This window comes from Paramormyrops kingsleyae, chromosome 14, assembly GCF_048594095.1.
Source record: "Paramormyrops kingsleyae isolate MSU_618 chromosome 14, PKINGS_0.4, whole genome shotgun sequence".
Lineage (NCBI taxonomy): Eukaryota > Metazoa > Chordata > Actinopteri > Osteoglossiformes > Mormyridae > Paramormyrops > Paramormyrops kingsleyae.
In genome coordinates this window covers 9,905,699-9,929,263 of record NC_132810.1, presented here as the reverse complement: position 1 = coordinate 9,929,263, position 23,565 = coordinate 9,905,699, and the positions used below count along the sequence as shown (strand labels likewise).

The 23,565-nt window shown below is 45.7% G+C and overlaps 3 protein-coding genes across 4 annotated transcripts in view; 1 reads left to right on the top strand and 2 right to left on the bottom strand.

The window, feature by feature from the left end:
- Positions 1–298: 298 nt before the first annotated feature.
- On the bottom strand, positions 299–6,188 carry fam161b (FAM161 centrosomal protein B). Its single transcript, XM_023828338.2, has 9 exons — positions 5,569–6,188; positions 4,757–5,052; positions 3,992–4,539; positions 3,460–3,797; positions 2,819–2,940; positions 2,557–2,724; positions 2,071–2,170; positions 918–1,078; positions 299–658 (listed from the first exon to the last, which is right to left on the bottom strand). Exons 1-9 carry the CDS (start codon positions 5,686–5,688, stop codon positions 589–591), a joined length of 1,923 nt encoding a protein of 640 aa, XP_023684106.2. The 5' UTR covers positions 5,689–6,188; the 3' UTR covers positions 299–588.
- Positions 6,189–6,238: 50 nt separating this feature from the next.
- coq6 (coenzyme Q6 monooxygenase) lies at positions 6,239–16,904 on the top strand. Its single transcript, XM_072699274.1, has 12 exons — positions 6,239–6,619; positions 7,201–7,335; positions 8,271–8,329; positions 10,305–10,431; positions 11,221–11,351; positions 11,585–11,692; positions 12,342–12,404; positions 12,845–12,952; positions 13,881–14,083; positions 14,895–15,010; positions 15,648–15,814; positions 16,787–16,904. The coding sequence occupies exons 1-12, from the start codon at positions 6,394–6,396 to the stop codon at positions 16,814–16,816; spliced, it is 1,473 nt and encodes a 490-aa protein (XP_072555375.1). The 5' UTR covers positions 6,239–6,393; the 3' UTR covers positions 16,817–16,904.
- A 1,261-nt stretch (positions 16,905–18,165) lies between these two features.
- The window catches only part of entpd5a (ectonucleoside triphosphate diphosphohydrolase 5a), a 15,286-nt gene continuing 9,886 nt past the window's right edge, over positions 18,166–23,565 (bottom strand). For both annotated transcript variants that reach the window (XM_023828379.2, XM_023828378.2), the window contains 6 exons: positions 23,056–23,117; positions 22,571–22,672; positions 21,466–21,609; positions 20,919–20,975; positions 19,785–19,900; positions 18,166–19,664 (listed from right to left, as the gene is read on the bottom strand). In XM_023828379.2, coding sequence (XP_023684147.1) covers positions 19,581–19,664; positions 19,785–19,900; positions 20,919–20,975; positions 21,466–21,609; positions 22,571–22,672; positions 23,056–23,117 — 565 coding nt within the window. In that variant the 3' untranslated portion in view covers positions 18,166–19,580. The remainder of the gene's footprint in view (positions 19,665–19,784; positions 19,901–20,918; positions 20,976–21,465; positions 21,610–22,570; positions 22,673–23,055; positions 23,118–23,565) is intronic.

Genomic DNA, 23,565 nt, shown 5'->3' with positions numbered 1-23,565 from the left:
TCGGCCTGACCCCATCGGTTACCCAGAACTTAAACTCTTTCCCATAAATCCGAGGAGCTGTGGCGGATTCCAGATGTAAGGGGCCCTTATGCAATTTACCTGTTTGTTTAATTCTTTTAATGACGAAATGCCGTGCTGTTTAAGTTTGTGCCCCTTGGGCGAGTTTGTTTTTCCGCAGCTCTTAACATTTATATTTTTTGATGGTCACCGAATATTTGGCTCTATCCAAATTGCACCTCACCTTCAACCCCCGCCGTGTAAATTTTCCCATGCGTAGCCGTCACACCTACATTTGATGTTTTTTTTTTAATAGGCCTGTAAACTAAAACATTATTTATTAAAAAAACAGAACATGCAGTCCCGACCAACAAAAAAACAAAGTATACAATATTCTTAGTGACTTGTTAAAAAAAAGGTCTTTAAATGGTAGACATCTTTTTTATACTTTGCAGAGATCTCTATCTTAATCTTAACTTTCTATAGCACTATTTTTAGTATTGATGTCTTGCATCACAGACGTACAGCAGTTTAATGCGGTGTCAACATTTATAAAGCTTCACTCAAACACTGCAGTCGCTGCATTTTTCTTTACTCGTGGCTTTGTGTACTTTCTTCATTTTCTTCCTCTTCAGCATCTGTTGTTTCTTTGGTGTCCTTCCTTCAGGGAAGAAAAGGGTAAAGTTTAAATATGGCCGATGATTGTTTTACGACCAACTTGCCTGGACCACAGTGCTTTAAATTCCCTTTGGCCAATGGCTTTAAAACCCTGCCAAAAGTATTATATAATCTCACATTGTACACAAGCATAACACTGTTGCTTGTATACCCATGGCTGGAATTATTTATATCATGTTTGAATGGAAGATCCTTTTCTGTAGGGTTACTGTAGTGTATTCTCAGGCTGATTGCGTTCGTACCTGTACTGGGGACCATCGTCAATGCTGTCGCCCTCTTCATGGGACAACAACGAGGTCTCGTCCCCGGCCTCCTCCCCTTTGGTCCTTACAAACTGCTCGTCCAATCCTGCCTGCAGGAGCGTGTCTCTGTATCGCTTCTCTGCATCACACTTAGCATTTTTCTAGGGGGAAGAATTCCATCACAAAGGGTCACTGACCACCGATTCACTTACAACTACTGTGAATCACGACTCAAACTACCACCAGCACTTTTTAGTCCGGTTAAAATGGACTCGATTTTCTTTCATGGTGTGATTCGTTTGGGCAGGTGTGAACACAGTAATCACACTGAGGTGCGTACCAAAAGAATCATACCGAGACTCTTGAGAGGAGGTGGTCTCGGTCCAGTTCCAAACAAACTGCTGTGGAGCAGTTTGTTTGTAGTGTGAACGTGATCCGAACTCAATCCGACACAACTTCTAGGTGTAGTCAGTGAGTTTGAGCTAAACGGCTCCTGTAGCCAGGCGCGCTTTGCATTCTGGGATGTGGCAGAGCACACAAACCAGTAGTGGCAGCTAGGTGGAGAAGGAGAAATGAACCGAGGTCTTACTTGCTCTAGCGGTGAGGTATGTTGCCTCCTTGAAATCTGTGCAGATGACTACATCTGTCAGCTCTTAAAAATAACTCATAAAAGTTTTCAAAATGTTCAGTTAACAGCTGAAGGAGAGAGAGGATTTGAACCGGCTGACTGAACAGTGCCTTGTGAAAATAGAAAAAACTGAGGCAACAATACATAAAAGTTCAACTGCTTGGCCCTGGACACAGGAGCTTCTTCCTGTATTTACTTTCTTGCTCCTGCCACAGACTCATCTGACCAATAACGAATGACCAGAATGAACTTCTCACATGGTTTGTAGTGGTGCACTGTTGTTTTGCTCTGATTTTTCTCTGTGTGAATGCAAACTGAACAGAGGGGAAAGTGCTACAAGTTTACAAACTCATCAACTAATTAGATCCAGAGAAACCGAACCACAGGTGGAAAACGCCCTAAGTCTGCTCAAATCACTGATCCCTAGATATGGTAATCTACTGACTAGACTGTCTTTATCAGGTCCTAAGTAAGAAACCGCAAAAACAACCCTAGCATCAAATTCCAAGGGCTGAGACTGTTTACCTGTGTAATCTGTTCAAAAAGATAAGGGCGACCTTTAACCCGAGTCTTCATCTCCTCCAGCTCCTTCCTGTACTCCTTCATTCTCTGATTGTCCATCTCCCTGAAAGTGCAGAGAATTGGTCTTGGCAATACCATTCCACCACAGAAACTTCAGTTTGTTTACGGAGTTTTGTTTGCACGAATATTCAGTTCAGATGTTTATGTATACTCTTCCCAACTTTCTAACCCTCAGCTGAAAAGTAGAAGCATCGTTATGAGCAGATTTGAAACAGACTAATTTTAAAAAGTACATTAAACAGTGGAGCTGAAATGTCTTAAATGTGTGGGAAAAAGTACAGAAATATATAAGGGCAGGGGGTAAGAAATAAAAAAAAACATTAGGGCGTTTCGTGCCAATTCCCCCAGGCATGTTGACTATCTACCGAAAATGTTCACAGGCGGTGAACCTCTGCTGCTGGCTTCTCCTTAAGCGAGCGCTTTACCCACCGGTGCTGCTTCAACTTCTCCTGGAACACCTCCTTCAGGCTCCGGTGGGGGTCCATGGCCCTGGCCCGAGTGCAGACCATTTTCTTCATGGCCTGTGACTTCATCCTGTGCTCATTCATCCACGCCGCACTCCTCCACTCCTTGCTTTCCTTCTCTTCTAAAGACTTCCTGAATTTCAATGGGGAAACTGCACGTTGCCACTAAAAATTGCTACCAAAGGTGGAACCCAGTTTTCTTCAGCGGGGTGCACATGAATGCTCACCTGATTGCACTGCATCTTTTCCTTACTGCATCCGTAATGTATGTTGGGAGAGTGTCTGAAGACAGTGAGGTGATACCACTGAAGGAATTACTTCTCCTAATTGGGTTTTTGCTGGAAGATACCTAGAATAGCCAATGAATTCTTAGAACCCCTGTATATTATGGGTGGATAGCATTTTATTTGATCCTGAAGCATTTCAACACTTAATTTTCTCTGAAATCCATAAGCATTATATCCCCTACACTGTCAGAAGAACGAGTACCAATTTGTACCTTTGCTTGTCACTGGGGCTGTACCCTCAAGGGTCTACCAGTTGTACCCTATTAGCTGTAGGTAAATGTACCTTTTAGTCTAATTTAAGGTACAGAAATGGACTCTGAGGAACATCCCCAAGGTACAAACAACATTATTGTACCCCCAATGGTACAGAAATATTCCTTATAGTACATTTCTGTACCTTAAAAGGTACATCTACCTACAGCTGGGGTACATGTGACAAACCCTTGAGTGTACAACCCCAGTGACAAGCAAAGGTACAAATTGGTACTCTTTTTTTTTCTGAGGGGTTTGTATGGAATGAGAAACGGAAAAGATTGGGGGGGGGGGGAAGGTGAGAGCAGGATAGTACAATGGAGCCTCACTTCTGGCTCCTCATGGCTCCTCTGGTTCTGCCGCGGTGGCAATGCCGACGTGCGCAGCTGGAAAGGTTGACACCTGGTCACATCCTTCTTCTCGGCCCTCCTCAAGGCCTCCTTCTGGAAGGTCCTATGCAGCCGGTCAAAGTCGGGCACCCTGAGATTGGTCCGAGGCTGGAAGGTGGGTTTCTCATTCAGGAAGCCAAGCACTGTCTTCTTTGTGCGCTGCGCGGAGCACGTCTCCGGATCCCGGGTGTCGGGCCGCACCTCTATGGGAGCCATGGAGCTCCTCAGCATGTCCTGTGCCCTTATCTGAATACGGATCTTTCTGTGCAGTTCCTCCTCTACAGAGACAACACACATTCTGTAGTAAGTCTGAAGTGAAATTATGCTATGATATCTCAAGCAATATTTAATTTACAAACCATGTTGTTATAACTCATTTTAATTACTAAATTTGAAAATAATGACTGAGACAAATAAGATTTGGCTAGTATTGGTCAGATATCTAGGCCATCAAATAGCTGTCCACCCTCACCTATCAAACGCTTACTGACTCCAGAGTCCATGGCTGCTTTTGGTATCGCCCACCTAACTTTGCTGGAACTTGTGCCTTTGGTATCTCCTTTTGCTTCTGCAGATATCTTCTCCTCTCTCTTCTTCTCCTCTCTTAGGAGGAAGCTGAATGGTTTTTGCGTGGACAGCAGGACGTGCCGCCTCTGTGCCATGCTGGCTTTTCGAGCTTGCTCCCGCACCTCTGTGATGTTGTGGTAAAGCGGCAGGAACACGTGGTCCGGTACAGGAAGAGCGTGGAACTTCTTCTGACACTCCATCTCCTCCATCTGCCTCTTGTTCTCCAGCAACTTTTCTGCATCTGGGGGGACTCCGGTCTGAAGAAGCTCAGATCTTCTCTGAGTTTCCCTGAGAGTCATGCGGAAGGGCTTGGGCACAGTTGTACCCTGAGGCCTGGCTGTCGAAGCAGTAAAAGGTCTCCGGCTTATTTGTCGTTGTGTAGGAGCCACTGAATCAGCTTCCTTTGCTGAGTTTAAATCAGACAAAGAACTAGATCTCCGTGGACCTTCATGCCTGTGAAAAATTTAATGAAGAAACTGATCAACATGCTTGTCCTTCTTATTGGGTCATTTAAACATTTTGCTATATCTATTTTATTACAGTTGATTTTAGAGAATATTCCTCTGCCAGGGTGATGCTTTTGTAAAGAAAAACAAACTACCAAATTTACTGCCTGGTTATTTAAATACACAAGCCTTCATAAAAATGTAAGAAAAATATACCTTGTTACCTTGGGGCCCTGCAGTTAGGATCTCTGTTGACATCGTGCCGGCTGTCAGAGGAGCAGAGCTGATCGTTTACTTTGGCCTTTCTCTCGTTTCCTGCCGCCACCATTGAGTCATGCAGAATCCTCCTCTCCAGTTCCTGGCAGAGCAGCAGGCCCGTCTCCTGCAGTTGCTGCCTGTGGGCCTCCTGTAAAGCCTCCAGCCTCCTCTGGAGCAGCAACTCCCATTCAGCAGGGCTCCTTCCCTTTAGGTACTGGGAGGCCAGCAGGTTGTCTTTGAGCATCTCCTCAGAGTCAGAGTCCTTAGGGGGGAGACCATACAAAGCACACAAAGTATTTCTATATAAATGACTAGATTAACCGTAATACTTTTATATGTTGTTTAAATACATGAACAAATTAATTCCAGGAACTCAGCTAATATTACATGGTTTTCTTTTGCATATTGCTATAATTATCATAAGTTAATTCTCTGAATTAAAATCATGATTCACACTGAAGGTCATAGTCTGATTTTTAATGCACTTTTTGCATTTAAAAGATGAAGACTTATGAATATATCATAAGCTGATTTTTCTTTCCAAAGCAGCGCTTGGCTTACTGTTGCTCGCCGGTCGCGCTGCCTGTGAGCTGGTTGCCATGTCAACCAAGCCAAACTATTCCATTATGACCTCCGTATTTTTTAATTTTACCAACTGAGCCATATAAAAGGACTAAAACGTATAGCGGTGTGGGGTACAAACCATGCTTTACATTATCCAATATATAACATTCATACACTTGCGCAAAAAAACGTGTTTTATAAACTCAAAAACAACCTGATTCGCGGAAGGCGATCGTTCTGTCGCAGAGTCATCTTCGGTGTTTATCTGTCCCTCTTCAAAAGGCTCTCCAGTTTTTGGCTTGTTAAAATACGACATGGTAGGAGAGACAGGCATTATTTAAATCACATTCGTAAACTGTGTAATAGTAAATTGTGTACATTTTTCATCTGATACAGAAGAGCTAAAGAGACCCCATTGCTGACACACTCCGCCCACTGCCGCATTCGGCTGCATGGAGAGGAACCTCACATCACTACCACTTAATGCAAGGGAGCATTATTTTGCTGATGTACACTGCAGATGCTACTGCAATAAATGTTCACATTTATTTTAACACTCATTTGCACTTATTCAACAATATGGCATCGTTGGTAACTCTTTATGCTGTGTATAAATATCAGAACCTTTTTCCATAACAAAATCACAGGAAAATAAATGTAAACGTTTTAATGTTCTGTCACGGACTTTGCAAACACCGATTTCTATTTATGAGTGACATATGATTGAGTAAACTGAGCGGCAATGTTTGCAAAGAGAGCAGTCGCCGTGCCTCCGAATATGGCTGTCAGCAAACGCTTCATTTTTTTCGGATGTAGCGCAGCTCCGTTACACTTTTAACTCCTTTTCTGATTGGACGACCGTGACCCGGAAGTGTTTATTCCATGGGGTTAACATTTCTTACGTACGTCAAAACAGTATGGCTGCGCAGTGCGCACGGGTTTGTGTGTTACAGTGATTAGGGGGCAAGTAAAGGGTGTTTAAAACACTTTAAAAACACTTCAGTTCTGATAATTTTGCTAGTTCGCTCGTCGAAGCCGGATGTTCACTGGGATGTTGTGTCTAACTAAAGCCAAATGGATTTTAAAGGGTGGTGGGCGTTATGTTTCTGTAAGTTGTCAAAATCCTGCGAGACACTTAAGCACGGGTTTTAGTAAAGCAAGGGACGCCAACCCAGGCGGGGAACCAAATGTTAACGAAAGCCAGCTGTATGATGTTATAATTTCTGGAGGAGGCATGGTAGGGACTGCAATGGCATGCTCTTTAGGTGAGTAATGGTACTGGCAAAAAAGCTACTACTAATCAAATGAACTTGTTTCCTCCCTGCAAGCAGGCTGCAGACCTCAACTATTATGTTTGGTTTTCGCACGGAGATTTACAGTAGCTAATATACCCCTGTCTGAATACTAACGCGGAAAACTTCAAGTTATCTTCCCTGGCTTTTTCTGCCTTCTCCACTACCCACATGAAGGAATGCCTGTGATTTCGTCCGGTTCAAATGCTCAGCTAACTACATGTTCGCGACTAACGGGTGCAATTGCGGTTTTGGTGTAAATTTATAGTATTATATGCTTCAATCGTGGTAGGTCGCTGGAGTCACTTGATTGTAATTAACATATAAATGTTTGCAGTTGAAAGCTCTCCGCTCATGAAACCATTTGTTTAAATGCATATTTCTGTCCTCATACCACAAGTACGTATTGTTGAAGAATAGGTTATTAAAATGCCACAAGACCCATGTGTTAGTAGTGAAACGTGATTTACTGTTTTTGCATTATATTGCATAAAGTTGTCTGCGTTGCCCGGATCTGATTTCAGTGTTTTTTTAGTGTGTTGTTTTCTTGACAGGATTGGATCCAAATTTGGAGGGTAAGAGGATCCTTCTGTTGGAGGCAGGCAACAAAAAGATGATTGACAAAGTCCCCGAGGCCTATAGCACCAGAGTCAGTTCCATCAGCCCAGGGTCAGAAAATCTGCTCAGTGGTATGTAGAACTGCCAGTATGACAGGTTTATCTGAGGAGACTGGGTCTTTACATGCAATCGTTCTGTTCGCAAGAGCCCCCCCTTTCTGTTGGACGATGGAAAGACCCATAAGACTTCCTGGATAACATGAACACAACATGTCAGGATCCTGGCTTAATTTAAGCATGCATTATATTGTGGTATTAACAGATTTACATAGAACATAGAAGTGAAGATGAGAAATGTCAGGGCTGTTTTAATGCTTTATTTTTCATATATTTTCTGTATATAGGGTTGTGATTTCTTGCTTTATGTGTATATTAACCATGCTGGAGTCTTTATGAGTTTTATGAAATTATCCACTGTATGGTTACAGTTGAAACTTATGACAGTATTGGTATAGCCATCCTGCTTAAAGTAGTTTTTAAATGTTTTATTATTGTTATTATAATTGTTGGTTTTGCCTTTTCCTAATTTCTTTCTGTCCTTAAAGTATCCTCTCTGTATAGGCTTTGGCTGGATATTATGTGTCTATTTTAATGCCAAACTGTTGTTTTTGTGTGAAATAATCCCTTCTTTTATCATGGACCACCCACCACAATGGGTTTGCTGTAATATGTAATAATTTGCTGTAATATGTAATAATTGTTGATGTATTCTTGCAATAGTAACTATTGCTGTTTAATACACTGTCTACTCTGAACTGACAGTCATCCACCAAATAAATGGTGCTAACATTACCAACTAATAATGTTGGCAGGACCCAACTCATTTTTGTAAAGCACAGTTAACGTTCACTGAATGTGGGATTTTTTTGGTTCATTCCAGCAGTCTGTAACTGTCTGAGCTAGTCTTTCATGTTATATAAAGACTTTTAGTGCCAGTCGTAGCTGAAAGACGCGTGTAAGTGACCTAAGGCATACAATGAGTCTGATTTTCTTATTTTGTGCTTTAGCTGTGGGTGCCTGGAATCGCATTGTGAAGCTGAGGTACAAACCCTATCAGAGAATGCAGGTGAGCCACGAAGAAGCGGCTCCTTTACTGCTGCCCATCATCTCGCATTCACCTGAGCTGGCTGCTCGTTTCGTGTGAATGTTGCATTTGCAGTGGTTCCCATGCAGTGTGGTCTTTCCCCCTCATCACTGTGAATTTCGCATTTGCAGTGGTTCCCATGCAGTGTGGTCTTTCCCCCTCATCACTGTGAATTTCGCATTTGCAGTGGTTCCCATGCAGTGTGGTCTTTCCCCCTCATCACTGTGAATTTCGCATTTGCAGTGGTTCCCATGCAGTGTGGTCTTTCCCCCTCATCACTGTGAATTTCGCATTTGCAGTGGTTCCCATGCAGTGTGGTCTTTCCCCCTCATCACTGTGAATTTCGCATTTGCAGTGGTTCCCATGCAGTGTGGTCTTTCCCCCTCATCACTGTGAATTTCGCATTTGCAGTGGTTCCCATGCAGTGTGGTCTTTCCCCCTCATCACTGTGAATTTCGCATTTGCAGTGGTTCCCATGCAGTGTGGTCTTTCCCCCTCATCACTGTGAATTTTGATGCTGTGCTCCGTGGATCGTTTCTGGTTTGGCCGTAATTGCGGTCCATGCGCAATTTTTCAAGCTGTAGGTCGGCCCACAGGTCTTATGTAATTTTATGGGAGACGTAAGGTTTTTGTAAGTGTCGTTCAATTTGAAACAGCTGCTCCTTAGCCGGCTGTTCAGTTTTATTACTCCCTCCCCCCCCGTCTACATCTGGTATACGGTGTCATTTCTCCAGGCTGCGTGTTCCTTCATGAAAGGCATCTGCCTCTTTGAATGGGGGTCTCATCTTGCCACTTTATCCAGGATAAGGTTTAGAGCATCACATGCGGGCAGCTGGTAGCAGGGAGGACGGTCGACTGGAAAGCCAGCGGCTCCCTGGCTGTTCCTGCAGGCCCCAAGAAAAGTGTTTATATATTAGGATCGTATTTTAACGAAGGGGCGATAAATCAATATGGCGTTTTTGAAATGGGAGACCCGTCATCCCTGTCGTCTAATTATAGTGAATCATGGGAAGCGGATGAAAGCGGGAGGGGACAGCGGATGTCAGCAGTAAAGTGACCCCGGTTTACAGCCGCGGCCAGAGTGCCGTCCCCGGTGTCAGATGTGGCCTTTTTGTACCAAATAAGAAACCGCGCGGTTTCTGCAGCGGTGGGAGATGTCATTGCAATGCGCCGTGCCGATGATCGCCGTCCTCGCCCGGCCTTTCTTTGCTTTTTGCCGGCCGTCTTAAGCGCATGCTGTGCCTTTGCAGGCCCCTTAAATCGCTGAGGACACGCACTACTCCCCCCCCCCCCCCTCCCCTTCCTAAAAGGAGATCCCACAATCAGGGCTTCCCTGCAGTAATGGATGTGGAAAGAGATGTGAGCGGAAGGCAAGAAAATCAGCACCTCCAACACCAGCCTTCAAAAATAAAATGTATATTTGCTGGGCGTCACTAGCCGACCGCTGATAGTGGCTCAGTCACGTTCCTGCGGCCTCTCTAGAAGTGGGGGGGAGGATAAGATCTTTAAACAAGGCAGCGGTGGTGGCACTTAGCAACGCCATGCTTATCAACAGTCCATGAGACGCCTGCCATTTCGGAGCCTGATGGAAATAAAAACTTTACACGGCCGCCCTTCCCAGCCTGTGGACGCGGTGGTTTCGGTGGGTCAACTTCGGGATTAAAAATGGGCACCATCAGGGGAGTTGGTAGTTCAGTTCGGTCTCAGCCACATGATTTAGGAGGCCTGGAGCAAGGCAGTACATATAGATGCATTTGTTTGGGTTCAATGCGTGAAGGTTTAATGAATTTGCTGCATGTGCGAGAGAGAGAGCGAGAGAGATCGATCACTGGTGCCCATATTATGATATGTAGGTTTTGGTGGCCAGGCTTGGGATCCAGTCAAGTAGCTTTAATGTGTTCAGTTCCGCACAAATATGCACAAAGTTCGAAATGTGAGCACCCCGTTTGCCGCCTAGGTTTGGGACGCCTGCTCGGACGCCCTCATCACCTTTGATAATCAGGACCTGGGTAACGAGATGGCCTACATCGTGGAGAACGACGTGGTGGTCAGCTCCCTGACAGCTCAGCTGGAGTCCCTCGCTGGTCGGTACCCGGCTCTCGCACCATGACTCGCACTGGCCTTGCTGGTTTGTCTCTGCACCCCTCGGTCCCCCCTTGCACTTTATTTGCACTTTTTCCACCATCGTCTTTTTACATGGGCCTGGTCTGGCTTCGGGAAGCACGTGTCCCCGCTGGTATTTGAGACCAGTGGCCTCGGACGGGCTCTGCGTGTGAGGGCACGTGCAGCAGTCTCGTGTTACCCCAGGCTCGTGCATTCTGAGTGCACGTGGACCTCGTGACTGCGTGAGGACTGGCGTTATAACCCTGCTGAAATTCCCCAAATGAGTGTCCCAGGCTTGGCAGCGCTGTGCGGCCTCCCCATTGTTTCCTTTTTTGATTTGTTTTTATCCATCTTTTTGCCTTTTCCAGATGCAAGATGCACATGTTTTCCTGCTTGCCGTTTCATTGGTGGGATGCGTGTGGGTGGGAGGGTCTTTGGAGCCTGATTGGCAGGGTGCTGCTGCACAGTTCGCCTAGCCCATTGAGTGGATCGTCGCTGAGCTCTGGTGGCTGTGGCCTGGCAGTGGGTGAAACCAGCACTGCTTTATGGGGCAGTTCGCAGATCTTCCATTCCGCTTCGGTCGCAGCCAAAACCTGGGTTTTTTTTTTTTTTTTTCTTTTCTTTTATGGAAAAAGTGACAGGGCTCTGCGTGTCCGGAGATGTTCACCGGCTGCCTTTACTCGGCTGGTGCTGTCGGCTCTCACGGCTCGTGCTCGGCTCCGTGGCTCCAGAGTGTGACTCCCTTTTTCTGTTTGCCCTCCTGCTCTCAGGTCAGGTGGAGGTCAGATACCGCAGTAAGGTGGCGAAGTACAGCTGGCCGCGGCCCTGCCTGGTGGCGGAGGCCGTGCCCTGGGTGCAGGTGACCCTGGCCAGTGGGCAGACGCTGCAGACCAGGCTCCTGGTCAGTGTCACTCTAGGGGCGTGGGGAGACCTTCCACACCACTCCCTGGCCTGCTTCCATACACAGGCCTGGTGTCACATGACATGGAGCAAGAGCCCTCATTGGCTGCTCTGGCTGATGGGGAGGGCCTGCCTGCTTCAGACTCCTCCCCAAGTCCTGCACGCTTCCCTGGACGGCTGCACCGCGCTCTCCGCCAGCGCTGACCAAACCGAACTTTTCCAACTCTTTCCTAGATCGGCGCGGATGGGCCCAACTCCATGGTGCGGGGGGAGGCTGGAATACCCACAGTGAAGTGGAACTATGACCAATCGGCTGTGGTGGCCGTCCTGCGCTTGTCTGAAGTGAGGAGCCGCTCTGTTTGTGTGTCGTACCCACACTGAGAAGGAGAGGCACCCGGAGGGTCCTTCAGCCTGATTCATGTGTAGATCTTAGTGGCAGACAGCTGTCTTTATATCCAAACCTGAGTGATTTAAAAAAACAAATCCTTTTATTCATATTGTATTTTTTTAACCCATCAAAACTGTGCTGAGGTACTTAAGAGAATGTTACAGATGTCAAATGGCAGTAAATACGGAATGAATACAGAATGAAAAGCATCTCTGAACACTTATGAACAGAGGAGGGTCAGCTGTGTGCGTGTGCGTGTACATGGGGACCACAAATGTCCCACAATGTGGTAAAACCTGTTACTTTGTAGCTTATAGGGATGTGTTTCAGGTCCCCACAGTGTAAAACTTGAATTTATAAAAATACTAAACCAGAAATGGCAAAACTCTTGTATTGTTTGGTTACTTATGGTTAAGGTGAGAGCTTGGTAGGGGTTAAGATTATTATAGTTAGGATTAGGAGCATAGAAATGAATGGAAGATCCCCACATTGACACAATGATAGGAATATATGGTATGTGAGAGAGAGACCTCCTTGTCCACAATGCATTAAAGCAGCTCCTGTCTGTCACCTCCTGCCCATCTCTCTCCCTGCCCATGTTAGTCTACAGAGAACAATGTAGCCTGGCAGAGGTTCCTGCCGAAGGGGCCCATCGCCATGCTCCCGGTAAGCTATCATCTGGACACCTTCTGCTCCGTTTTGGGTAAACAGATTTGTAATATATGGGTCTGCTGTTCCACCCAGAAATCGCCACACCTCCAAACGAGCCCTGCAGAGGTCTTCCGTGCAGCGTGCCGTGCAATATGTTTTTTACATGCCAATAAACCCATGGGAATACATATTGCCATTGTATATTTGTGGATATTAAAATGGTTTCCATGCGACGGCAGCATTGTTAAGAAAATGAACGCTAGCGACTGTTGCTATGGTCTTGGTCAGCCAGTTGCTTTGATCTTCTATGTCTGTGAAATTTATCGCACCGGGCGGGGTGGGGGTGTGTTTATTGGGTATAAGCCCAAGGCTACCAGCTGAAGTGGCGTTTTATTAAAACGGGGGTGCACCTCTGTCCTCTCTGCCTACCCCCCCCCCCCCCCCCCCCACGGAAGCTGTCTGACACACACAGCTCCCTGGTGTGGTCCACCAGCCACCGGCATGCGGGGGAGCTGCTGGAACTGGACGAGGAGACCTTTGTGGACGCCATAAACTCAGCCTTTGTGAGTCCCACCGACCCAAGACGATTAAAGTGGTTTTTCCCAGGCGTGTTGCATTCTTCTGTCATTCAAAGCTGAAAACGAGTGTTTCTGTGTTTATCTGTTGTTATCAGTCTCCTTCATGGGTGCCTTGTGTGTGGATCAAAAGGTTCATCGTTTGATACGACTCATAGCAGTTTAACAAGGTTTTTTTTAATACAGGTTTTAATAAGCCATTCATGACTCATAACGTAACATTCAGCTGCTACAAAATACTAGCTGTCCTGAATATGAGTTTTTGTTCAATTACAGCTGCTGAATCTAAGGAGAAGCGTAGTTTTTATCGTTGAACTTTGTTTTCTTTTGAAATATAGCTACATCTGTCTAGGCTACGTCTGTAAAGAGCAAGTGGGTTGGCGTGTCCTTGCACCTGACAGATGGCTCTGCTTAATCTGCCCTTCCCTCGCTGTGGCTGCTCTCTCCATGCTCTTCTCTGCCCTACAGGCAGCTGTTTTCACTGGGTTTCTGATTGGGCCATATTCCTACAATAGTGTTTTGTTCAGCTTTCGTTGACTTAATAGAGGGGTCTCCAACTCCAGTCCTGGAAAGCTACTGCCCTGTAGGTTCTCTATCCTACCTGGCTTCAGGTAAATACCAAGAACGGATGTGGCTCATCAGAAGCCAGGTAGACGAGAACCTACTGGATAGTGGCTCTCCAGGACCAGTTGGAGACCACTGGTTTAATACCTGTGCAGAAGAACCTATTGGGCATGACTGAGCTTGAAACCAAGCTAGCTGACACATGGTGCCAAATTTTTGGTTCTTTTCATGCAGCTTCTCTCTCGGTTACTGCTGTTTCTTTAGGGGGAACCTTGATTTATCTCAACTGATGGTGATGAAGGGTGATATCCCTCAGTCCTGTTTCTTACTTGTATTGTTCCTCTCTTCTCAGTGGAGCAACGAGAATCACTCGGAGATGATCGAGACGGCAGGTTCCCTTTTTCGGACGGCTCTGTCCCTCCTGATGCCCACGGGCTCATCAGCTCGCCAACTCCCCCCGAGTGTGGCCGGCATCGAGCCAAAGAGTAGGGTCATGTTCCCCTTGGGGATGGGCCACGCCTCGGAATACGTCCGGCACCGGGTGGCTCTTATTGGGTACGTCAGTGTGCTGGCTGAGCGGGGAGGCACCACCCTGTTTGCCTCGGACAACCCGCGATACTTAACGTGCGGTCAACAATGGATGTTTTGTCGGTTTTCCGTTTTCTTTGCACCACGTCACCGCACTCGGGAGTAAACATCGACATTCCGCACCGCTGCTCGAATGCCTCCTTGTCAGTCACTGTGGGCGGGGCTATAGACCCGTCTGGGTCAGTGCATCCAGCCATGGGTCAAGGCTTCTTATTTGTGAATAGACTTGGAGGCGCGCCTTTGTCTTTGACCTCTGACAAACCCGAACAACAACCGCTGGTTTTACATGTTGACCTACTGACAGACACTATGTCCTGTGATTACTAGGATGTGCAAGTTCTTCTTCCCTTTGAATCTTGATGGATTTATGCATTCATTCCTCATTGGAAGTGGAGGCCAGTTTAGAAGCAGTTTGTGGCCACCAGACGAGGTTCCTTTCTTCTAGAGCCATCTCGGTGTGCCTGCGGCGAAAGGCCACATCTTACGGGTCGCCGCTTGAAGAGTACAGCTTCACCAAAACTAGCTGTTAGCTGTTCCATGTTCTCACTCGTGTCAGAAAGAATGGCCAGTGGCGGAAGGACTATAGCAGTTAGCAGTGAGTCGCATGACTATGTAGGGATGTGTAATATGGGTTTGAAAGACACTGGAGCTCAATTCTCCCAGAACCGGCTGTACTTAGACTATCCATCCGTCCACCTGCTTATGAAGTGACTTTGTCAGGGGCATCAAGCTGAAGTTGGTGTTGGGTTTCTTCCTGTTTTTTTTTTTTTTTTTTTAGGGACGCTGCCCACAGAGTACACCCCTTGGCTGGGCAGGGAGTAAACCTGGGCTTTGGAGACGTGGCCTGCCTGACGAAGATCCTAAGCCAAGCCGCCTTTGACGGGAAAGACCTGGGTGAGCTCCAGAAGCCCTCGCTCCCCGCCGAGCCTCTGGCCAGGAGCTCTTTTCGCAGCACAGTCTGGGGGCTGTTGGTCTTGCGTTCAAACAGATACAAACAGGACGCGTCTTTCTTTTCCTTTATGTGGATATTTTCTCTTTTCTCCTCATTGCTAAGAATAGTGTGTGGCCATCTCACACAGCGGGAAGGAGACACTAAATGAAATGTGCACAAGGCAAAATTAACTGAAGGCCCAGTGTTCACACTAAAGGACACAATTATTCTAGTGAGAGTTTTATTTTTGTGGGGGAAAGATTCAATCTAGTTATTCAAAGTGAAGATTAACTGAATTTTGTTGGATTTGCTATATGTTATATTACAGGATTTTATTTTCAGGGCATACTGACTCTTGCTTTCAGGTGGGAAGTTTCACAAGTTAAACAAGAAATGTGGCTGCATGTCAGCAAAATTAAATGATTCATTGACATTAACAAATGGAAGGAGATTTCATCGTAGTTGAGTCCTGATTTCCCGTTAATCATATTTCTGAGTCACGGTGTGGCCTAGATGGATTCCCGCTCTGTTTGCGGCACGTTGGCCCTGGTGGTCATGTCCTGCACTCTGAATGTTTGGCCTTGGTCATGTGCCTCTCAGGAGCCATTCAGCATCTCCTGGAGTACGAGACCGACCGGCAGAGACACAACCTGCCCATGATGGCTGCCATCGACCTCATGAAACGCCTATACTCAACCAACGCGGCCCCCGTGGTGCTACTGCGAACCCTTGGCCTACAGGCCACCAATGCCGTCCCACCCCTCAAAGTAAGCCCCACCTCCTCCCCCCCCCCCCCCTCCTGCTGATTACATGCCTCCCTGCTCCAAAAGTGCCTATAATTTACATGGTCGTGAACTGCAGAGCTGGCTAAGTTTAGCCTTAAATTTAGTGTTACCAAAACTGTGTGGGTGGGGTGCAGGGCTCGCCTCTGCTGTGTTCAGCGGTGTTGGGCTGTGTTTTCACACTCCTTCTATAACAAACCACTCATGTGAAATGGCTTCATTGCTCACTCTGTGCTCAGACCAATGCAAGAGAAGCTGGCTGTAAGGAAATAATTTCTAGATGTCTGCCAACAGCAAGCATGCATATGGAAGCCTGCAGGCTTTCGTTCTGACAGTAACGGCACTTGAAGAAGTTTGGTCACCTCTTGACCCAAAAGCTTGATCGAACGATCCCTTGACTTGATATGAATTTAATAGAGCTAGTGCTGGCTTTGCGGGCTTGTGATTTTATTAGTGCAAAGATCAGTTGGATAGCGGTCAAGGAATGACAGCAATTGGATCCGTTTTCCAGTATAACAAGTTTTGCCCTGGGCGCATGATCTTCATAGCGAGTATTATTGCTTAAGGACTAACATTCTAGATAAATACATTCCGTTAACTCTTTTTGTAATGCACACTATGGCTGATCCTTAAAACATGACTTGTGCTAAATTACCTGCGATGAGTTTGAAGAAAAATATGGTCATTGCCTTCAGGAGTGTTACATGCGGTGAGTTTTCAGAAATTTGGGTTCATTGCGCTATTGTTTTAAGGTTTGTGTTAACATTTTCACTATGTGTTACTCGATGTTACATTTTGGGAACTGGGATGATGATATTGATTTGTAATCACTTCAGAATCCAACCGAATGAGACTGAATAAGCACAGTGTAGCTCTAAGACTGTGTTGTGGTGATTTTTGATGACAAAATTCACATCGTTATCTGTGCATCATTATCTGTGCTTGCTGTTTTTCCAGGAGCAGATCATGGCGTTCGCCAGCAAGTGAGAATCAACTTCGAGGTTGAAGATCACAAGCTGAAGTCATGCCATTTCCTTTAATGTACAACTGTAAATTAAAGTTATATTTTAAGCTATATGTTCGATGGTCCTTCCATGTTTTTACGGTTCGGTAACTTGCGGCCATGTAGTCTCGCGTGTTCGCTGCATTTATCGCACTTCTGCAATGGTATGATGGTATGCTGTGGAGCTTGACTCATCTAAATGCTTTTGTTTTTCATACTTTTCTAGTCAGAGGTATAGTGGCTGTTCTATGCATGCTTGACTTGATGGCACTTTTAAAATAAGTTTATAAGTCCATAAACTAAAAGCACCTTTTTGTGGAGCTGATTCCGGTGCTGAGCAAGGAGTGACTTTCCCTGCGCTGGTTTTGCCCAGATCGGCAGCCCTTATTTAGTGGGGCCTTCGCATTGGCTTTAAATCGGTTTGTCATGGCAGCCGTGTAAACGCTCACCAAGACACGACCAAAATGTCCTCTGCTCTCCACAAAATAACGTGGCTCTGAAAAACCTGAGGTCCAAGCCACGCGGTGGCTGTTAAAACTGCTAGGGTTTGTGTCATTCAAACTAAACCGGCTGTTTGTAAGTTTATAGGTAGTATCATTAGGATGTGGGAGAGAGGGGTGGCCATTGATGACAGGCTTTTCCATAGGAAAGCGTTTAGTGTGAGTGTTCCACCTCAGTCTTCACTGACAGATGTGGGAAGTTTTGTTCATGGTATGGGTGTTTAACGTAATTGCAATTTTCTGGGTCTAATTCATAACAAGCCATGATCCCTGGTGCTGAATTCTGGTGGTTTTAATGGCTGAAGCTTGAGATTAGCTCAGTCTACCAACTGATACTCTCTTGAGTACTATATCACACAAAATGGATGTAGCAGGTGAGGAGGCTAGTTCAGGATCAGATGACAGTCAGTCTGGTGTTGGACTTGTCACGTTTAGTCATGCTCTCAGCAGAGGCTGCGTAGGATCACCAGGTTTTCATAACGTTCCCCGGATTAGTCTTCATATTGTGGCCCCATCGGCTAATGATTGCTGAGCGGGAACATTTACCGATCAATCAGATGCTGATTGTGGGCAGTATGTGGCTCTGTAGCTGAGGCCCGTGATCAGAAGGTTGCAGGTTTAAACCCCATAGTCGGCAGAGTGACTTCTTACCATTGGGCTTTTGAGTGAGGACCTTAATCCTACGCTGCCTTCTCCTTTGTACAACGCTTTGGATGAAAGTTTGTTAAAAGTTTGCACCCCAATTTGATTAAAATGCAGTGGAGCCCACAGATACCGTAACCCTGCTCGCAAATGACTGAACACAGCAGTTCACGCTGCAGTAGAGGTACACGTGATTTTAAACCATTTTATTACACAGAAAACATGTATAAATGACATCAGAGAAGAAGCGGCAACTGGCCAATTGGTCCTGGATCATCTCACAAAGTGTGGTGACTGTTTAGTAATAAGCATATTCAAACCTTACTGGGAAACATGAGAAGAAATTTCCATTATTAAAAAAAAAAAAAGGAGTTTGAACGATCAGAGGCTCTGTAGAATGTTACAAATCAAGTATGTATTGCACTGCAATGTACACAAGCTGCATAAAACGGTAAACCTTACAGCCAGTCCTGTGCGGTTCCCATTAGCAATATTAAAGCATTATGCAAAATTACATTTTGGTACAAAAAAGTACTATAATTAGATTGATATTACTGACTAAACAGAATCCTTAGTTTTATCTGCACCACAAAGTTTGATCCCAGTTTTTTTTTCTTTAAGCTGTTTGTTAGTTTGCTATGGATGTAATGTCAAAGCACCACGCCATCGACTTTATACCTCCGTTGTACTCGCTCATTGCTGCTCCCTCCTGCTGTATCTATTTACCACGAGCAGCCCTACATGTCTGTGGACCCGAGGTAATGGTCCGCAGGTGTATGTCATTAAACGGCTGCCAGCATCCATCTCTGCACTCTCTGGCCTCCCGGAATGCTCACTGGCTGCATCAGTAAATATGTACATCAAGGTGAAATTGACGCAGAGGGCCGTCTTGGCTTACAGTATCTGCATTGAAGTGTTATGTGCAAATAGGAAGCTTTGAAAAGCTCAGATCGCCGCTTTGTATTAATATTTATAGGAGCATATAAGTACAAATGTGAACATGGAAGGGATGGACAGAAAACTCCACACAGCTGCTAGGAGTGAGCGTTTACAGATTTCCCCTGGACTGGATTTTTGTAAACTCATAATCCGCCATACAGAGAATGAGGGCCTGTATAGGTGACACATGGGTACGAATGCAGCTTTGCAAAATGTTTGCTGGTGGTTTGTTTCAAAAGATTCAATCAGTCAGTTTAACATGCCTGCAGTTCCGCTGGACGATGAGAATAACCCATCGTATTTCTGCATCCCTGAAGGGATACCTTTACAAGAGGATCTTCAAACACAGTAAATACGGAAGCTCCCTCAAAATCCAACTCCGATATACTAAAGGTAGGAGAGCATTTTTTCAGACCCCCAAAAAGTCACTGAAGGTTTAAAAAAAAAAAAAAAAAAAAAACTCACTGATTGTGGATTAGACATACAGTAGAAATAGCTGGCTTTAAAAAAATATAGTGATCTCTTTATCAACAGTTCTTAAATTATTTGATGCGTTTCCAGGGTAACGGTGTGGAAGTGTTGTTTACGTGACATGGCAGGCCTGGGTGGGGGTGAGGCCGGGGGCCCTCAGCTGTCGGACCTGCCCGTCGGTGTCTGGGCCCATCCCTCAGTGGATGTGCAGGTGCTTGAAGTAGTCGAAAGTTGCCCCCAAAGCCCAGCTCATCTCCACATTGTTCACCTTCTTAGCAAGCTGTAGAACGGCAAAAAAAAAAAATGTCATTGGACAGATTGGATCAGTCACTAGACCATTAGTTCAGTTTATTGCTGTTTTTGGAAAAATTCCTATTCTAACCCCAAACTCCCAGCTCACCTGTAGCACAGTGTTGTCCTTGAAGCCAAAGCCTTCCTTTAACAAGCAGGTGATGTAGGTCATATCCATGCACAAGAAGGGGCTGATGGGGCGGTACTTGGTCATTTTGTTGCACACTGAAATCCAAACAGGAAACAGTATTAAAGCACGGAGGAGAAAATCACAATCTAGCCTTAAATGGAAAAAGCTGTAACACTTCACCTAAAGCAGTCATCATAATGCATCATAATAGTCGGTATAAGAATCTGTAAAGCATTACAACATCTTCTATTGATAGTCATATGATAGTATTGATTATAATACTTAAGAAGGTCCAATGAAACTCATCTATAATGCACTATAGATACCTTCATAATGCATTATAATGGTCGGTATAAGAATTAAGGATGCTCTGTACTGCATTATGAAATATTTATAGTGCATTATAGATGACTGCTTTAAGTAAAGTGTTACCAAAAAAGTGAACATAAGTTAAACTTACTGATTAAAGAAATACAGGCTAAAGGGTCAATGGTGGCTGGGGGGCCCAAGAGATCACTCCGCAAATCGGACAGGGAGTCCGGAGGCAGCTGGGTGCCCTCTGCTCCAACTGGAGACCAGCTCAGGTCAGCCACTGGGCTACTCTTGGCAAACGTTTCTCTGTGGCTAACCAGGCAAAACCGTCACTATGCGAAAGGCCCCATTGCACGCGTGACTCATTGCGCTTTTAGACTCGCGGCACGGCGCTGGCACCTGCAGGACGGCAGAAAGTTCCCTCCGCGCTGATGAAGGCTCTGGGGCCTGTGTCAATCAAGTTTAATTGCCATGCCGTCCCAAAAATCTCTCGGCGGCATCTAAATAACGTAAACATTTATATGTATAGCGGGCAAACCCGGGAATGAGGTCTCGTCGGGTTATGCGGCTGCAGAAGAGCCAATAAAAATCCGTGCTACTGCTAGATGTCTGCCAAGACGCTTGGGCACAAACAAGGTCTCAGTCTGATTGAGAGCAGGGTGTGTTTGAGGAAGGCTGAGAGGAATATTTTAGGGAAGATGAACCAATTGTTGGAGTCCCCAGCACAAACAAGCACCGAAATTCTGCACAGAATGTACCATGTGGCTTCAGGTCTTCTTTAAAAACAGCCTGGATTCTCACCTTCTTTGGCTCGCTTCTTGAAATCCCTCACCTCCACAACACCACCTCGACTGCCATCTGAAAGGGAAAGGTATTTTTCAAAATTTTTCCCTTAACGCTGAACACTCTAATGCAGGGCTATTCAAATCACGGTCCTCAAGGGCTGAGCCCTGCTGTTTTTCCAGCTTTCCCTTACCTGAGAGCTAGTTGTGAAGCCTCTGGCCAATTAGAGCAAGAGATTATTAAGCTAACTACCTGGGAGACTTGAAAACAAGGTCTGGATTTGGAATCGAGGGCTATATTTGAATAGGGGGGCTCTAATGTTTACTTGTATATTGGTTCTGTAATATGTTCTTGTCTTCAGAAGCACTTACATAATGAAGAGCAAGACCGGATGAAGGAAACACAGATGTAATTATACTTTTAGTGAATACAATAATGGGATTTGATTGTATCTAAACAAAAACAGAACAGCCAAAGCAATGAACCTCTGAGTCACTCTGTGGTTTCACTTAAGGGGAAGGCTTGCATCTATCCATTTAGTGAGTCCTATAGCTAAAGGTCTTACCAATGAGGCCAGATTCCACAGCTCGGTCATAGTAGTAGGAGAAGGCATAGAAAATGCTGCTGCCCTTGACCTCAAAGGGCTGATGTACGATGCCTTTGATGACCCTCAGGACCTCATGGTAGCAGAGTTTGTAGCCTGCATAACCTGAATGAGTGAGATGGAAGAGGCCATTTAGTTTGGCGGGCTCTTGGGACTGAAAGACATTGCTGACATGCAATGCTTGAATTAAATCTGTTTCATGTTAAATCTAAGAAGAATATCTGGAACATGTCTTTTGAATGACCACATTTCATACATATTAAACATCACCAGCACTTCTGATGAGAACCCCTTCTTTCAGATCATTCTCTACGGGCACTTTAAAATTACTGGCTTTAGATGGGTTTTACATGCATGAAAACGTCTCAACCCTCAACCACAGTAATGCTTATGGATTCAAATTTGGATGGTAATTAACAGAGACATGCGAGATTATAACCATACTATAATGACTAAACGAATCCTGTGGCGCTGTGCCAGCGTGGTACAGATTCAGTGTTGCTGACTCTCTGTGTCGTGCGGGCAGCGGGAAACCCTCACGCCCAGAGATGAGCCTCTTTGCGGAGGCTGAGGCTCGCTCCTGATGCAGGCCGCAGCGAGAGGCCCGCAGGCAAGGTTTGCTCGCCGTACCCAAAAATCGGCCACTTTTGTCTGCTGAAAAACCCAAGTGCTGACAAAGAGGCTGCTTCGCGTGTCCCCGCGGCCCGGCTATTTTTACCGCGTAATTGGGAGCGGTCGGCATCGCGATGCTCGATCTATGGAAAACAACCCTGACAAACCCAGTATCTTTTGGCTACATGCCTGTGGTATGGGAGTGGTGTATTATTTGTTCAGCTAATTGACAATTCTGCAGAGCTTAAATGCATAGTTTGCCATAGTTTGACTTGAGGGGGATGTGTAGCCAAGGCTCAGTTCAGAAAAGTAGCACCGTGATCCTCACCCTGTCAACATGTGGCCATTTGGTACTACTGTTCTACCATATGGTGTATAGACGGGACAACAGACCTCCCTCACTAATGCACATACTAGGTGAGAGGTTATTGATTTTTTTTTGGCGAGCACTCACCATCTGGGGTACCACTAATTTTGTAAGTGAGGCCACCAAAGGTCCAATCCTCCCTGTACTTCTTGGGAAGACAGGAACTTCTGAAAACTTTCCAGTCCAGTCCTGGTGGAAGAGGAACATATAATTAGCTCCATCCTTCTCACTGCAATTGAAACATTTACCTGCCCGTAACATTACTATAATAGAGGCTGTTCATAATAGTGCGGCTTCCTTCACTCCTAAATGCCAAGGTATGCGTGTAATGATGCTCAGGCATGCTGGGTAACGGCTGGTGGATCATCTCTCTGCCCCTTTATCTAAAAACACGTTGCATCTTACTGCAAACGCTCTGCTGAACCAGCAGTTTGGAGCCCGTTCGGGGTGTCATTAAGCTGGATTTGTTGTGTCACGTCTGATAGTTACTGAGACGCATCGTAGCCACTCCAGTTAAGGCAAAACAACCTGCGGACACACGTAAACAAGAGGAATATCAGGAGCCAAGTTACCGTCGGCGCCCAGGGCTCCCAGCGTCGCGAGGCGGGCCGCTATCAGTCCGTTGCCGAGGTAACTGGAAGACAGACAGGCTGCTGCTCAGGACCAATGACACATGTGATACAGCCATGCATCGGACAACAGTAAAATGTGCAGCCCCCGCTGACAACAGGAGGCGGAGTGGGATTATTACAGGCAATTTAGGGGCAGGTTTTACAACCAAGGGGTGTTTCAACCAGCTGCCCTAAACCAGCGAGAGGAAAACCAACGACGGGATTCCGGGGGAAGGTCTCAATCCAGTCTGACGGCTTTGAAATGCTGACAGGGGTAAACTTATATGAACTGGTAAAAACTAAAATGACCAAGGGGATGCTGCATTTTGAATTTAACCCAGAGGACATGAGACAAAGTCTAAGCCAAAGCCTCAAATGGTGGACGGAAAGTTGGCTGTGAGCTCACACTGTATCACGGACGAGGTTAATTTGGGATTCGGATTCATACCGCAGAAGTTTATTTCCCCACAA

Bases quoted from the DNA above. Each gene is read 5' to 3' on its own strand.
- fam161b (XM_023828338.2), bottom strand. From the start codon at position 5,688: ATGCCTGTCTCTCCTACCATGTCGTATTTTAACAAGCCAAAAACTGGA. The intron at 5,053-5,568 runs GTTGTTTTTGAG...CTCCCCCCTAAG, and splicing joins GATCGCCTTCCGCGAATCAG to GACTCTGACTCTGAGGAGAT. The intron at 2,171-2,556 runs GTGGGTAAAGCG...CTGCACTTTCAG, and splicing joins GAGAAGTTGAAGCAGCACCG to GGAGATGGACAATCAGAGAA.
- coq6 (XM_072699274.1), top strand. From the start codon at position 6,394: ATGTTCACTGGGATGTTGTGTCTAACTAAAGCCAAATGGATTTTAAAG. The intron at 8,330-10,304 runs GTGAGCCACGAA...TTTGCCGCCTAG, and splicing joins AACCCTATCAGAGAATGCAG to GTTTGGGACGCCTGCTCGGA. The intron at 12,405-12,844 runs GTAAGCTATCAT...CCCCCACGGAAG, and splicing joins GGCCCATCGCCATGCTCCCG to CTGTCTGACACACACAGCTC.